The sequence below is a fragment of the Salmo trutta genome, chromosome 13 (assembly GCF_901001165.1).
Source record: "Salmo trutta chromosome 13, fSalTru1.1, whole genome shotgun sequence".
In the NCBI taxonomy this organism is placed as follows: Eukaryota; Metazoa; Chordata; class Actinopteri; order Salmoniformes; family Salmonidae; genus Salmo; species Salmo trutta.
Window position 1 is genome coordinate 27,400,063 of NC_042969.1, and position 15,957 is coordinate 27,416,019.

Below are 15,957 nucleotides of genomic sequence, written 5' to 3' on the forward strand. Positions count from 1 at the left end.
GCTGAAACCAGCCAACTATGATACCCCACGTGACAGTTTCTTGTCATTGTTGCTAGTTATCTGACAGTTCAGAATCATAAACCAAGGATTCCAGCCCCATTGATGCGTGTGCAATTTTTTCGCGACATTGTCAGCCAACCTGTCTATTCTTGACCAAGTGAAAAATGATAATTACAAGTGTTAAGAATTGTGTTCCGGGTAAGACGATTTGAACCTTTTGGCCTTCCATGTGAATAGGCCTATTTTAGCACCATGGACCGCACCATTGTCACATATCGCCATCACCCACACGTTGGAAAGCGCATAAAGTCTCTTCTAGCGAACTTCACACTCCACAAGCAGGTATTCTATTGTCGCCACTACCAGTACTTCCATATTGAAGTTATTTTGGACCATTCTGATTAATATTTTCTGTGGAACTCAGCCAGACACTATATAGACACGAGCATGAGGAATGACGATGTATTGCAATTAGTCATTTTCAGACGAACGGCTTTCCAACATTAAAACAACAACGTACAAAACAGCACACTTTTTTCCATCAACATAAATTTAATAAGGTAGTGAAAGTACATAAACAAAGTAATGAAGTACAGTAAGATGCAAGTTATGATGACGCCAGATGTAGGATGAGCAGATTTTTCAAAGCCAACTTAAGCACCATCGTCATATAGTCAGGAAAGGCCATAAATCAGTAAGAACTGCTCTAGAATGTATGAGAGAAGAAGTTATACATGGGACATGTGGACTGTTATCACAGTTTTCAGACATTTTTACCAACTAAAAAATAACAATATTGGTGTAGCACTACTTAATCATGCAATTTACTTTAGTAAACCTTCTGAAACACAGACAAAATATACTTAAATAAGTAGAACTCGATACATCTCTGTCCAGCAATGTCATGAAGCCTGGAAAGTAATTTATACTCTCTGAATGTGAGATCCCTATCAAAAATAATATGCAGATTTTGTATTTTCTTAATATATCTAAAGTGCAAGTATTTCTCCATTTTATTCAATGCTTTCTGTAAGTATAAAATACAAAGGGAAAAAAACAGCAATATGCTTTTCCTGTTTATACTGTATGTTAGATTTTTCTGAAAGGATCATCATATTTAACAAACCATATATATATATATATATACACACACACACACCACAGATAAAATATTTTGAAAGGTACAACATATAATATAGGGTTGATAAACGGGTAGTTAGACCATACGGTGACATGGGATATGTTCGTTGTGCATTGACCCCCTTCCTCCCCATTGACTTTATAGCCCCTTTTCCCAATGTCTCGTCCCTGTACATAACAGTAGCCTATACAGTCTGCATACATGAAGGACTCTGCATTGGTATGTGCAAAACAGAATGCGTGCTGAGCTAGTAATGGTCAATGTGACTGTTGGCTTCACAAACAAGATTGTGATTGGCCTTGCCCATATTATAGACTTTTTCTGTGTGTGATTGGTCTGAACTTGAAGGCCCAGTGAAACGTCATAGTGACAATAGAACACTGAAACTAGATCAGTTGAACTGAAGAAAACAAACATCAGATGAACAGATCTTTAAACAGCTTGGTAGAATGAATGGAAGTTAGTTAAGTCTGTTTTGGAATTGTAGTGGGAGAGATTCCAGACGACCACACCTCCAAAGGGACTGATAGAGGTTGTTACCATCGTCATGCAGCTGTTGCTTAGATCACTGGTCAGAAAAGACACATTCCCACTGTTAAGTACAAATAAGAAGAACAAAGCACCTCTAATAGGTCATAAATTCTAAGACATCTCTCTCTGATGCGGACTGCACAAGCACCATCACCACCACCAATGTTACACTGAACTGAACTAGCCATGCTGCTGCACAGTTTCAATCAACCCATTACAGGTTTTGATTATCGGACAAAAACACATGGCGTCCATTTTGTGCCCCATTGATTAACTGTGCAATGTGAGCAACATGGTAAAGTCATCCACTCTGGACCGTGGCAGTTGGTTCTGACCCCAACACTGTGCTGTACCTTTATAATGTGTGTTCTAGAATCTACTACACAGAACCACTCCACTCCGGAACCAGAACATACCCAATAGCACCTTGTGAACTGACAAAAAAAATTATCACTTTTGTTTAATATTTTTCAAAAATGTGTGCGTTTTACAGAGCGAGGCATACAAACATAAAATGTGAGCTGAATGAGTTTGAATTAGTATGTCTAGGATTGGCAAGTAAGAGTGTGTTGAAAAAGGTGGATTGAATTTCCAGTCACCATGTCTCGCATTTAAGGCCTGAATTCAATCAAGCCTGTACTGTGTAGAAATAGCATTTGGTCTTTCACAGCAGTAGTGTGACTGAATTCTGGCCTCAAATGTGCTTTATGTGTGGGGCACAATGAAGCAGATGAACTGGATTTTACTCTATGCAAAGGATCTCTGACATTCTGGGGCAGTGTTAAGGAATATAATATTCTCCAGAAGAGGAGAGAAACCCAATGTAGCTTTAATGCTGGCCTAGTAAAGGGCCATATAATAGGGGCCCTATATGGGGCCCCACATAGGGACCCATGCATCTCGAGGCCTCGTTCTTACACTTGTAACTCCGACCCAATCCAAATGGCAGGTGGAATTGTAGCAGACCTACTACTGCTCAGTCTGTCTTCAACATCATGCCAGCCGGTCTGATGGCAGTACAGTAGAGTAGGTTTAGATCTACTAAACTAATCCAAGCCACCCGGTGATACTCTAAATCCGGCTACTGATGGTTAACCTAGCTGGCTGATTGTTAATCATCGCTTAAAGAAATCCTCTATGGCATTGTTTACTGCTGAAATGAGAGAAAAGGATGCTGGGTAACTGTCAGAATGATTCGTCTTCACCCCAGGCAGAATGGTTGGTCACTTCATCGTCAGGGCAACCCCCTCTGTCATCGTGTCAATTTGTTGACATTGTGTAATGTTCGTTTAACTTTTCTCCTTCTGACTTTATCCAAGTAAAACAAAAGTTTCAAGATACTATTCAATTAAATTATAAGACACAGAGGGGGGGGGGGGGGCTGTGCCTTTAAAACTGACTTGAAGATGAGATAAGCTATCTGATTTGTGAGGGGGAAGTAGCTATGTCTCTGTAGCGATTCTGTGGAAAGAGAAACAGCAGAAACTTGCCTACACTCACTGAAACACAGTGGGGGTTACTGTATATGAAAGTGATGGGAAATCTCACACACTAGTTTGACATCTTTTCACTTAAGTGCAGAGAAAGACTTCACATTTCCATAATAATGCAGAATTCAGCCTCATGCTTTTCAAATATCAAACACATATATATATATTTTTTTGTCTATACAACATACAATGCCACGATTGGCACGTACAATATTGCACACTATAATGTAATGTCCTCACAGTCTGTCATCACCCTGTGTAGAGGGAGACTGCTGCTCAGACAACATCATGTGGAGAGTAACATTGAGAAATCAAATAACGCAAGGTGACAAATTAGACCGGCAAGCCCGGTCTACTTTGAATTATATTGGGGCTGTAGCACCATAGAAAGATACTGCCTTGGCCTTTTGGCCTACATCCAGAAAAACCTCACAAGGGGCTCTTAGGGCATTCATCCATCATCCGTCTCCATCTCATCCCCACTGACTGACTACTGTACATGTCCAGTTACAACCCATCTTATCTTACATGGTGCAAGAGGTGGACAGACTCAACGCCACATCTCTGATGACTATCCATGCTCACATTAGAAGTGCTGCTGCTGTCGCTGTTCTAGGGGCCATTATCTGCTCCCCTCACCTGTGGAGGGAGACAGGCTACAGAAAAGGGCCTCTGGTTTGGCTAGTTAGTGTTGACCAATAGCCATACTGCAGTACAGTACTCATCAATGAAAACATACAGTGGTCGAGAGAGATATCATCAACATCGACCCCAATGTGAAACACGTAAACGAGTGGAGTGTATAAGGCACCAGGTTGTTCTGACGTCAGAGAGGATGCGCCATCGCGGCTCAGCATGCATGTAGCCGCGCGCTGATGCGTCTTTTTTACGCGTCTCGCGCTCCCATCACCGGTTGAGCATCTCGTTTTTACACCCCATTCCGCACCCCCCCCCCGAAAAAGAAAACTCGCCCACAGAAAACGTGGGCATTTTAGGATTTAAATACAGCTGATTCACAAAATCATAATTAGTATATCTAGGTTAGCACTTTTTTCATCTAACCATTAGTCCAAATTTGAATGGACATGGTGCAAAGGGGTAGATATTCAATAGTAAAGATGATTTTAGCCCATTTCGGCCTATAGAAGGATTTAGACTCTCCTCTTCATTTATAAGGACTCCATAATGAAGGCCTATGACATGATAGGAACGAGTTATAGCTACATTTTCGATCAAATAAAACACTATTACTTTCTCAAATGCCTTTTAAAAAGAGGTGTAGGCATATTGGCAGATGTGTCTGTTTTTCAGCCTGTGCGTTGCGTTCTGCAGTACACGTTAATGGATAGCGCTTTCATTTTTATTTCCTGCGTACCTTATAATAATAAAGTACATCTGATTTCAGATTTTGGTTTGGTAAAGGAATTTATATATATTATCTTTGTGCTGATGTCAAATGTTTCTTCACATGGAGATCGTCGTAATTTCCATGTAGGCTTATACCCCGGTTTTTATTTTGTATTTTTTTTTATTTGCACTTTGGAAACCTTTTCGAAATAGCATGGACGTGTGCAAAATCAGTTTGTTTGTTTGTTAGAGGAATAAACACTCTGTTCATTGTCATTTAAATCAAGTAGGAAACAGTTCATATTTTACAGTTCAAACAGTTATTGATAGCAGCGGCTTACTGTTAAAATGGTTGGTAAGTGGATGATATCCAGCAATGAGCGAAGAGACAGTACTGCCAATCTGACTGTGAAGGTTGTGTGTGGGGTGCTTCCCTTGGAATTCTCTCTTTATATTTTATAGTAAAAGTCTGATTATAAAGTCTGTTTGTTGCTATTTATTTATTTCTGCTCAAGCCGGTAATCCGTCAATCATCGTCCCCGTCGTCACCATGTTGGCCCTCCGGTAGGAGTTCGGAGGCCCGTTTCTCTCTACTCCGCTCCTGGATCTTTCTCATCTCCTCGGCATATTTACAGAACGTGTTTCCGAATTTGGACCACACTTTGCACGGAACAGTGATGGAGTTCCGGTAGGTAGGCTTCACCTCGCTGACCCGCATGAACACTCCATACTTGTTGGAACCCACGTCGAAGAAAAAGCGCTTGTTGTCAACAGTCAAGGAGGTGCCCTCGGGTAGTTCGGCTGGATCCTCATCCATACCGTAATCATCGATGAGTTTGGCTAAAGCATCACGGAACTCGATAAGTCCCTGCGCTGGAAGCGCGATTGTCTGGCCTTGTGCGCTTCCCAATCCGGGCCCCCGATTAACGGTCTGACGGATCCTGAGGAACCGCCCCCTCTGGTTCTCTTTCAGATCCATGTAATATTTGCGATTCTCTCGCACTAGAAATTCGCTCTTGAGGGCTCGCCGGGGCTCATCCTGCACTATGTCCGGGTTGCTCGGGCCCAGTTGGGCGTAATGTTCGATGAAGTCCCCGAGATAGTCGCGGAACTCCACTGCCACTGACATAGAGAGAGTGAGGCGGCTCTTGTTTCCCCCAGCTCCGACCTCGGCTATCTTTAGGAAGCGGCCTTTTGCATTCTGCTTCACATCTAGGTAGAAGCGCTTATTCTGGATGTCGACTCGCTTCGATGCGAGCTCCTCTGTGTCGTGTTGGAGTCTTGCCGCGGCGCCCATCGCGCCCGGGGGCAGCGAGCCGGGGCCTGTGGCCAGCCCTCCGTGGTCACTGCCACTGTCTCTGTCCGCCATGATGCTGCCTCCCTGCTTACCTTCCACGGTCTCCCTCAGCCTGCTGCAACCTCGAATACCCGTCAACCACTCCGCCGATATCGCGAGAGGTCTACGCTTTAGAAAGGAAATGAAAGTAGCCTACTGTAGTTTTGGAGAGGGGTGTGTTCAAGATATACAAGTTTGCGCCTAAACTGTGCAGCAGCTGCATATAATTCAGTAACGTTTCAACAAGTCCTTCATAATGTGTGATGATGCAATGCTTCATTATAATGTCCCTGATTTCCATTTCCTATTAGTAATATAACATCCTCATATTACACAAAATACCCCAAATGGTCATCATCTGTCATGAGAGAAACGGGTGTTTTGCCTGCATCTGTAGCATCTAACACATTCCTCCAATGAAACACTAGCCCAGCCATGTGTTGAACAGAGAAGAGACAGACAATATAAATGTGTATTTTATTGATGTACATGTACAGCATGGTGGATAAAATGAGATTTAATAGTCTAATTAACTGATAACAGTTTATTTGTCTCTTTATGAGATAATTGACTCAGACGTGTTGAAGGAGTGATTTGATTGAGGATGAAAACAGAGCGTCAAAAGGAAATATAATTTGATGACAGATGGGAATAATGAAAACAGTATTTAGTCTATATAATGTGATCTGTAAAATCATGAGGTAAAATCAGTCAAATATCCTTAGTATGATCAGAAATCACCGTATGATCACTTCTCTACCGGTAACTGATATCATCTTCCTGACGCCGTTTCAGCACCACGGACAGCGCACGTTTTCTGACCTTAAGCAAGGACATCTGGCTTGCGCTCTGAATGCGAGAGCGGGGGAATCTTGAAAGAATTAAGTGATTGATTGATGGGGGGGTAGAGGGAGGAAAATACCACCACCATGAAGCTGTGTATGACATCGCCATCTTTCGTCACACTGTTGGCGGTTTGAGAAGAGAAAAAGCACACATTTTACATGCATCCGCCTATCCACATGTGGCTTCCCCATTACTTCAATGCTGGTAATCGATATTCTCACATGTGGCCACACGCTGAGCCACTCGGCCACCATCACACACGTTACTCATTTTGTCTCGTGCAGAAATCTCCAGCCCTGTATGAACATGCCCGCAGGACCCGGTGGGTTTCAACAGGTGAAGCGGCTATTGGGTATCATTCCGTGGGGGTTGGCTGCTTGGCTTTGGCTGCATAGTAACCAGTGGTTTGGCCAGATTAGACAGGATGGGGGATCTCCAACTCACAGGTTGCCGTGCAATAGGCTACTACTGGAACCATTGAGTTTTCGCAGCGTTAGTCATCGCACTAGCCGCAGTGTAGCCTTGTCTCTATACTTACTCTCTGAATCGCCAGCCCTGTGGTTCAGTACGCACTCCTCGAAGCGTTGGGTTTGGTGGATCTTTTTAAACTGAACCGCGACCGAACCATATGCTGTTGCTATCATGGTTGCCCGTGGTTCTGACTCAAGGCGGTTTCATGGACCTGTGGTCAGTGGTCTGAGGTGAGAGGTGTTGGGTGCGCGGCTCCGGTCATTAGTGTGTTTGCGCAGGAAGTGGTAGCAGACGCCAGTGGCCGGCCAGGGGATGTTTGCTCACGTAAGCCGCTCGTATTTGAGGGGTGCAGGGGACGAGGCTGGAGGGAGCACGCTGTGGCTTCGCCTAACCGGATCACCAGATAACAGCTATCCTCTGTCCTCTTCGTTTTACTGAAAAGTAATCCGATTTCTACATTTCTGAAGGTGGATCAAAAAGCCCAATCTTGTGTGTGTGTGGCTGTGTGTATTTGTGCTTTTCTGTTCGCGAAATCTAACATTCGTTTTCCGTTATAGAAAGCCAATGCGCCCACCCATGCAATGACACTTGGTGGACTATAGAGGCTTCATGCAGAGAGAGGATAAACTATAGAGGCTTCATGCAGAGAGAGGATAGACTATAGAGGCTTCATGCAGAGAGAGGATAAACTATAGAGGCTTCATGCAGAGAGAGGATAAACTATAGAGGCTTCATGCAGAGAGAGGATAGACTATAGAGGCTTCATGCAGAGAGAGGATAAACTATAGAGGCTTCATGCAGAGAGAGGATAAACTATAGAGGCTTCATGCAGAGAGAGGATAGACTATAGAGGCTTCATGCAGAGAGAGGATAAACTATAGAGGCTTCATGCAGAGAGAGGATAGACTATAGAGGCTTCATGCAGAGAGAGGATAAACTATAGAGGCTTGATGCAGAGAGAGGATAAACTAGAGGCTTCATGCAGAGAGAGGATAAACTATAGAGGCTTCATGCAGAGAGAGGATAAACTATAGAGGCTTCATGCAGAGAGAGGATAAACTATAGAGGCTTCATGCAGAGAGAGGATAAACTATAGAGGCTTCATGCAGAGAGAGGATAGACTATAGAGGCTTCATGCAGAGAGAGGATAGACGATAGAGGCTTCATGCAGAGAGAGGATAAACTATAGAGGCTTCATGCAGAGAGAGGATAGACTATAGAGGCTTCATGCAGAGAGAGGATAAACTATAGAGGCTTCATGCAGAGAGAGGATAAACTATAGATGCTTCATACAGAGAGAGGATAAACTATAGAGGCTTCATACAGAGAGAGGATAAACTATAGAGGCTTCATGCAGAGAGAGGATAAACTATAGAGGCTTCATGCAGAGAGAGGATAAACTATAGAGACTTCATGCAGAGAGAGGATAAACTATAGAGGCTTCATGCAGAGAGAGGATAAACTATAGAGGCTTCATGCAGAGAGAGGATAGACTATAGAGGCTTCATGCAGAGAGAGGATAAACTATAGAGCCTTCATGCAGAGAGAGGATAAACTATAGAGGCTTCATGCAGAGAGAGGATAAACTATAGAGGCTTCATACAGAGAGAGGATAAACTATAGAAGCTTCATACAGAGAGAGGATAAACTATAGAGGCTTCATGCAGAGAGAGGATAAACTATAGAGGCTTCATGCAGAGAGAGGATAGACTATAGAGGCTTCATGCAGAGAGAGGATAAACTATAGAGGCTTCATGCAGAGAGAGGATAAACTATAGAGGCTTCATGCAGAGAGAGGATAGACTATAGAGGCTTCATGCAGAGAGAGGATAAACTATAGAGGCTTCATGCAGAGAGAGGATAAACTATAGATGCTTCATACAGAGAGAGGATAAACTATAGAGGCTTCATACAGAGAGAGGATAAACTATAGAGGCTTCATGCAGAGAGAGGATAAACTATAGAGGCTTCACGCAGAGAGAGGATAAACTATAGAGGCTTCATGCAGAGAGAGGATAAACTATAGAGGCTTCATGCAGAGAGAGGATAAACTATAGAAGCTTCATGCAGGGAGAGGATAAACTATAGAGGCTTCATACAGAGAGAGGATAAACTATAGAGGCTTCATACAGAGAGAGGATAAACTACAGAGGCTTGATGCAGAGAGAGGATAAACTAGAGGCTTCATGCAGAGAGAGGATAAACTATAGAGGCTTCATGCAGAGAGAGGATAAACTATAGAGGCTTCATGCAGAGAGAGGATAAACTATAGAGGCTTCATACAGAGAGACGATAAACTATAGAGGCTTCATGCAGAGAGAGGATAAACTATAGAGGCTTCATGCAGAGAGAGGATAAACTATAGAGGCTTCATGCAGAGAGAGGATAAACTATAGAGGCTTCATACAGAGAGAGGATAAACTATAGAGGCTTCATACAGAGAGAGGATAAACTACAGAGGCTTGATGCAGAGAGAGGATAAACTAGAGGCTTCATGCAGAGAGAGGATAAACTATAGAGGCTTCATGCAGAGAGAGGATAAACTATAGAGGCTTCATGCAGAGAGAGGATAAACTATAGAGGCTTCATGCAGAGAGAGGATAAACTATAGAGGCTTCATGCAGAGAGAGGATAGACTATAGAGGCTTCATGCAGAGAGAGGATAAACTATAGAGGCTTCATGCAGGGAGAGGATAAACTATAGAGGCTTCATGCAGAGAGAGGATAGACTATAGAGGCTTCATGCAGAGAGAGGATAAACTATAGAGGCTTCATGCAGAGAGAGGATAAACTATAGAGGCTTCATGCAGAGAGAGGATAAACTATAGAGGCTTCATACAGAGAGACGATAAACTATAGAGGCTTCATGCAGAGAGAGGATAAACTATAGAGGCTTCATGCAGAGAGAGGATAAACTATAGAGGCTTCATGCAGAGAGAGGATAAACTATAGAGGCTTCATACAGAGAGAGGATAAACTATAGAGGCTTCATACAGAGAGAGTATAAACTACAGAGGCTTGATGCAGAGAGAGGATAAACTAGAGGCTTCATGCAGAGAGAGGATAAACTATAGAGGCTTCATGCAGAGAGAGGATAGACTATAGAGGCTTCATGCAGAGAGAGGATAAACTATAGAGCCTTCATGCAGAGAGAGGATAAACTATAGAGGCTTCATGCAGAGAGAGGATAAACTATAGAGGCTTCATACAGAGAGAGGATAAACTATAGAAGCTTCATACAGAGAGAGGATAAACTATAGAGGCTTCATGCAGAGAGAGGATAAACTATAGAGGCTTCATGCAGAGAGAGGATAGACTATAGAGGCTTCATGCAGAGAGAGGATAAACTATAGAGGCTTCATGCAGAGAGAGGATAAACTATAGAGGCTTCATGCAGAGAGAGGATAGACTATAGAGGCTTCATGCAGAGAGAGGATAAACTATAGAGGCTTCATGCAGAGAGAGGATAAACTATAGATGCTTCATACAGAGAGAGGATAAACTATAGAGGCTTCATACAGAGAGAGGATAAACTATAGAGGCTTCATGCAGAGAGAGGATAAACTATAGAGGCTTCACGCAGAGAGAGGATAAACTATAGAGGCTTCATGCAGAGAGAGGATAAACTATAGAGGCTTCATGCAGAGAGAGGATAAACTATAGAAGCTTCATGCAGGGAGAGGATAAACTATAGAGGCTTCATACAGAGAGAGGATAAACTATAGAGGCTTCATACAGAGAGAGGATAAACTACAGAGGCTTGATGCAGAGAGAGGATAAACTAGAGGCTTCATGCAGAGAGAGGATAAACTATAGAGGCTTCATGCAGAGAGAGGATAAACTATAGAGGCTTCATGCAGAGAGAGGATAAACTATAGAGGCTTCATACAGAGAGACGATAAACTATAGAGGCTTCATGCAGAGAGAGGATAAACTATAGAGGCTTCATGCAGAGAGAGGATAAACTATAGAGGCTTCATGCAGAGAGAGGATAAACTATAGAGGCTTCATACAGAGAGAGGATAAACTATAGAGGCTTCATACAGAGAGAGGATAAACTACAGAGGCTTGATGCAGAGAGAGGATAAACTAGAGGCTTCATGCAGAGAGAGGATAAACTATAGAGGCTTCATGCAGAGAGAGGATAAACTATAGAGGCTTCATGCAGAGAGAGGATAAACTATAGAGGCTTCATGCAGAGAGAGGATAAACTATAGAGGCTTCATGCAGAGAGAGGATAGACTATAGAGGCTTCATGCAGAGAGAGGATAAACTATAGAGGCTTCATGCAGGGAGAGGATAAACTATAGAGGCTTCATGCAGAGAGAGGATAGACTATAGAGGCTTCATGCAGAGAGAGGATAAACTATAGAGGCTTCATGCAGAGAGAGGATAAACTATAGAGGCTTCATGCAGAGAGAGGATAAACTATAGAGGCTTCATACAGAGAGACGATAAACTATAGAGGCTTCATGCAGAGAGAGGATAAACTATAGAGGCTTCATGCAGAGAGAGGATAAACTATAGAGGCTTCATGCAGAGAGAGGATAAACTATAGAGGCTTCATGCAGAGAGAGGATAGACTATAGAGGCTTCATGCAGAGAGAGGATAAACTATAGAGGCTTCATGCAGAACCTCTGGTTTCGAGTAGAGGGTCATTTACGAGTCTTGTTTTGCGTTTCAAGAGAAAATAATAGGTTTGAAGGAGGATGCAGCAACCACATTTTTAACCATGCAGATCCGGGCCGTTTCCGCGTCTTAGGCTGGTGTGTCCCCATCTGAAACCGTATGGGGAAAGCGGCAGACACAGATGGCATGGACACTTATACAAGGTCTGCCGCTCTGCCCTGCTATCGGAGCCTATTCGCAGTCTCCCACTTCAACCCCGCTCCGTCATCCGCGCCCCTCAGCCGCCCCAGCACTGCAGCAACGGAGCCACGGCCGACGGCATGAGGCTTGATCCGGTCCATTTCTCCATGCTGGTCATCGGGGTCTCTTTCGCCTGTTACGCCCCGAGTCTCAATTCCCTCCAGGACCAGGCATACCGATCCGCGGTGGTCATCGAGGGCGAGGTGCGCTCCTCACCGGAAAACGTCTCTCGGGACCCGTACAGTGTGAATGTCAAAGTGCTAGACGTATGGCCCGTGAACAGCGGCGGACTCGAGCGGGAGCAGCTCGTGACCGTCGGGGACTTCGGTTTCGAGGCCCCGTGCACCACTGTAGAGGAGAACCACAGATATATATTTTTCATGGACCCAACAGGCGAGCCTTTAGTATTCAAGGCATCGTTTGCTCCGCTGGACGCCAGCGGAACGGACCTGAAGAAGGATGTGGAGAGCGTGTTGTGTGAGGACTGCGGTAAGTTGAGCTTTTATTGGTCGCTTTAGGGCCGCGCGCTAATGCCCCGGTGATATAAGGAGTCTTTAGTCTACCTGTGAGCGCTTAACGGTGATGATTGACACAGTTCAAATCTCCATGCCCTGGTGACACATAACTAAGACGGCTCGTTTTTTTTCCAGGACATGCATGGATGTGTGAGACAGATGTCCTAGAGACTGTAGTACATTTGGCTATAGGTGAGAGGGATGTAGAATAAACAATACCGGGGACGATGTACAAAGCACATTGATTTGATATGGACTATCCATCAATATGAATATGATTTACCTCTATAGTGTGCATGTTGGTAAAATATTGGCATGCTTGGCTATGTAGAGTCAAAAGATGGAACATAGATTCTGTACAAGGCCTCAGTGCTGGCAAATAAGGATAGTTTAACCAAAGTGAGTGTGTGTGTGTGTGTGTGTGAGTGTAGTATCCCATGTCTGAGAATGAGGTGGACAGGTATCAGAGAGAGAGAAAGAAAGAGAGAGAAAGCGGTGTCCGAGAGAGAGAGAAAAGAGTGAATCTGACAGAATATGACATAGTTTCATTTCAAATACCCATCAGTATTCATTCAGATGTCAGTTAGCTCTCAAACCACTTGGAGACTGACACCATGTGACAGGAAATAGGGAGACCAACCAGCTAGTCCTAAACGGTTGGTGCTGTTAGATCAGGTGGTGGATATTTGGTCCCTTAGGGCCCTTCACTAAAGATGAGAGGCATGACAATGTTTCAGCACCGTGGACAGCTCATATTCTCTGACCTCTGAATAGCATCCATCCATTCTCAGCCTGTTTTACTTGTTGTCATGCACGATAAGAGTAAGACAGTGGCCTGTTGTCTCTTTAAACCATCAGTTACATTATTTGCTATTCTCTGTGACACATTCTTTGGATGTGTCCAAATAGTCTGGAGAACTGAAGCAGTCTTTGCTCAGCTCATCACCTTTAGCATGATGAAACAATAGCGGTATGATCAGGGGCCGTATGTATCAAGCCTCTCAGAGTAGTAGTGCTGATTTAGGATTGGTTTTGCCTTTTAGATCACAATGAATAAGGTCACATGGACAGGAAAGACCTGATCCTAGATCAACACTCCTGCACTGAGATGCTTGATACATACAGCCCCTGGTCTCTACCTGAGGCTAATGTCAACATCTTCCTGATAGTCTTCAGCACCATGGACAGTACACATTCTCTAACACCTGGAGACTGACACCATGTGACAGGAAGTAGGGAGACCAACCATCCAGTCCTAAACGGTTGGTGCTGTTAGATCATGATGAGACACACAAAAAGAATAATCCTCAACTCATTCTCACTGCTCCCATGACCAGTAATTTGAAAGGCCTTGATGGGTGAAATGGATGCAGTTGAGACCTAGCCACCATTTCCACCTATCAGGGCTCATAATAGAGAGGAGACAACAGGATGCTAGGAGTGTTTGTCTCTGGCAGCTGTATGTTTCTGTATGGCTGAACCATTCCCTGTCTGCAGCTGTGTGTTTCTGTATGGCTGAAACATTCCCTGTCTGCAGCTGTGTGTTTCTGTATGGCTGAACCATTCCCTGTCTGCAGCTGTGTGTTTCTGTATGGCTGAACCATTCCCTGTCTGCAGCTGTGTGTTTCTGTATGGCTGAACCATTCCCTGTCTGCAGCTGTGTGTTTCTGTATGGCTGAACCATTCCCTGTCTGCAGCTGTGTGTTTCTGTATGGCTGAACCATTCCCTGTCTGCAGCTGTGTGTTTCTGTATGGCTGAACCATTCCCTGTCTGCAGCTGTGTGTTTCTGTATGGCTGAACCATTCCCTGTCTGCAGCTGTGTGTTTCTGTATGGCTGAACCATTCCCTGTCTGCAGCTGTGTGTTTCTGTATGGCTGAACCATTCCCTGTCTGCAGCTGTGTGTTTCTGTATGGCTGAACCATTCCCTGTCTGCAGCTGTGTGTTTCTGTATGGCTGAACCATTCCCTGTCTGCAGCTGTGTGTTTCCGTATGGCTGAACCATTCCCTGTCTGCAGCTGTGTGTTTCTGTATGGCTGAACCATTCCCTGTCTGCAGCTGTGTGTTTCTGTATGGCTGAACCATTCCCTGTCTGCAGCTGTGTGTTTCTGTATGGCTGAACCATTCCCTGTCTGCAGCTGTGTGTTTCTGTATGGCTGAACCATTCCCTGTCTGCAGCTGTGTGTTTCTGTATGGCTGAACCATTCCCTGTCTGCAGCTGTGTGTTTCTGTATGGCTGAACCATTCCCTGTCTGCAGCTGTGTGTTTCTGTATGGCTGAACCATTCCCTGTCTGCAGCTGTGTGTTTCTGTATGGCTGAACCATTCCCTGTCTGCAGCTGTGTGTTTCTGTATGGCTGAACCATTCCCTGTCTGCAGCTGTGTGTTTCTGTATGGCTGAACCATTCCCTGTCTGCAGCTGTGTGTTTCTGTATGGCTGAACCATTCCCTGTCTTCAGCTGTGTGTTTCTGTATGGCTGAACCATTCCCTGTCTGCAGCTGTGTGTTTCTGTATGGCTGAACCATTCCCTGTCTTCAGCTGTGTGTTTCTGTATGGCTGAACCATTCCCTGTCTGCAGCTGTGTGTTTCTGTATGGCTGAACCATTCCCTGTCTGCAGCTGTGCGTTTCTGTATGGCTGAACCATTCCCTGTCTGCAGCTGTGTGTTTCTGTATGGCTGAACCATTCCCTGTCTGCAGCTGTGCGTTTCTGTATGGCTGAACCATTCCCTGTCTGCAGCTGTGCGTTTCTGTATGGCTGAACCATTCCCTGTCTGCAGCTGTGCGTTTCTGTATGGCTGAACCATTCCCTGTCTGCAGCTGTGTGTTTCTGTATGGCTGAACCATTCCCTGTCTGCAGCTGTGTGTTTCTGTATGGCTGAACCATTCCCTGTCTGCAGCTGTGTGTTTCTGTATGGCTGAACCATTCCCTGTCTGCAGCTGTGTGTTTCTGTATGGCTGAACCATTCCCTGTCTGCAGCTGTGTGTTTCTGTATGGCTGAACCATTCCCTGTCTGCAGCTGCGTGTTTCTGTATGGCTGAACCATTCCCTGTCTGCAGCTGTGTGTTTCTGTATGGCTGAACCATTCCCTGTCTGCAGCTGTGTGTTTCTGTATGGCTGAACCATTCCCTGTCTGCAGCTGTGTGTTTCTGTATGGCTGAACCATTCCCTGTCTGCAGCTGTGTGTTTCTGTATGGCTGAACCATTCCCTGTCTGCAGCTGTGTGTTTCTGTATGGCTGAACCATTCCCTGTCTGCAGCTGCGTGTTTCTGTATGGCTGAACCATTCCCTGTCTGCAGCTGCGTGTTTCTGTATGGCTGAACCATTCCCTGTCTGCAGCTGCGTGTTTCTGTATGGCTGAACCATTCCCTGTCTGCAGCTGCGTTTTTCTGTATGGCTGAACCATTCCCTG

General features: G+C 44.6%; 2 protein-coding genes across 3 annotated transcripts in view; one reads left to right on the plus strand and one right to left on the minus strand.

Annotated features, from left to right (window-relative positions):
• Positions 1–532: 532 nt before the first annotated feature.
• Positions 533–5,940, minus strand: LOC115205564 (transcriptional activator protein Pur-alpha-like). Its single transcript, XM_029771690.1, has 2 exons — positions 4,851–5,940; positions 533–1,709 (listed from the first exon to the last, which is right to left on the minus strand). The coding sequence occupies exon 1, from the start codon at positions 5,876–5,878 to the stop codon at positions 5,036–5,038; it is 843 nt and encodes a 280-aa protein (XP_029627550.1). The 5' UTR covers positions 5,879–5,940; the 3' UTR covers positions 533–1,709; positions 4,851–5,035.
• Positions 5,941–11,960: 6,020 nt separating this feature from the next.
• LOC115205565 (pro-neuregulin-2, membrane-bound isoform-like) overlaps positions 11,961–15,957 on the plus strand; it is a 29,147-nt gene continuing 25,150 nt past the window's right edge. For both annotated transcript variants that reach the window (XM_029771691.1, XM_029771692.1), the window contains exon 1: positions 11,961–12,521. In XM_029771691.1, the coding sequence (XP_029627551.1) occupies positions 12,113–12,521 (409 nt within the window). In that variant the 5' untranslated portion in view covers positions 11,961–12,112. The remainder of the gene's footprint in view (positions 12,522–15,957) is intronic.

Excerpts from the sequence above, each read along its gene's own strand:
- LOC115205564 (XM_029771690.1), bottom strand. The coding sequence starts at position 5,878 with ATGGCGGACAGAGACAGTGGCAGTGACCACGGAGGGCTGGCCACAGGC.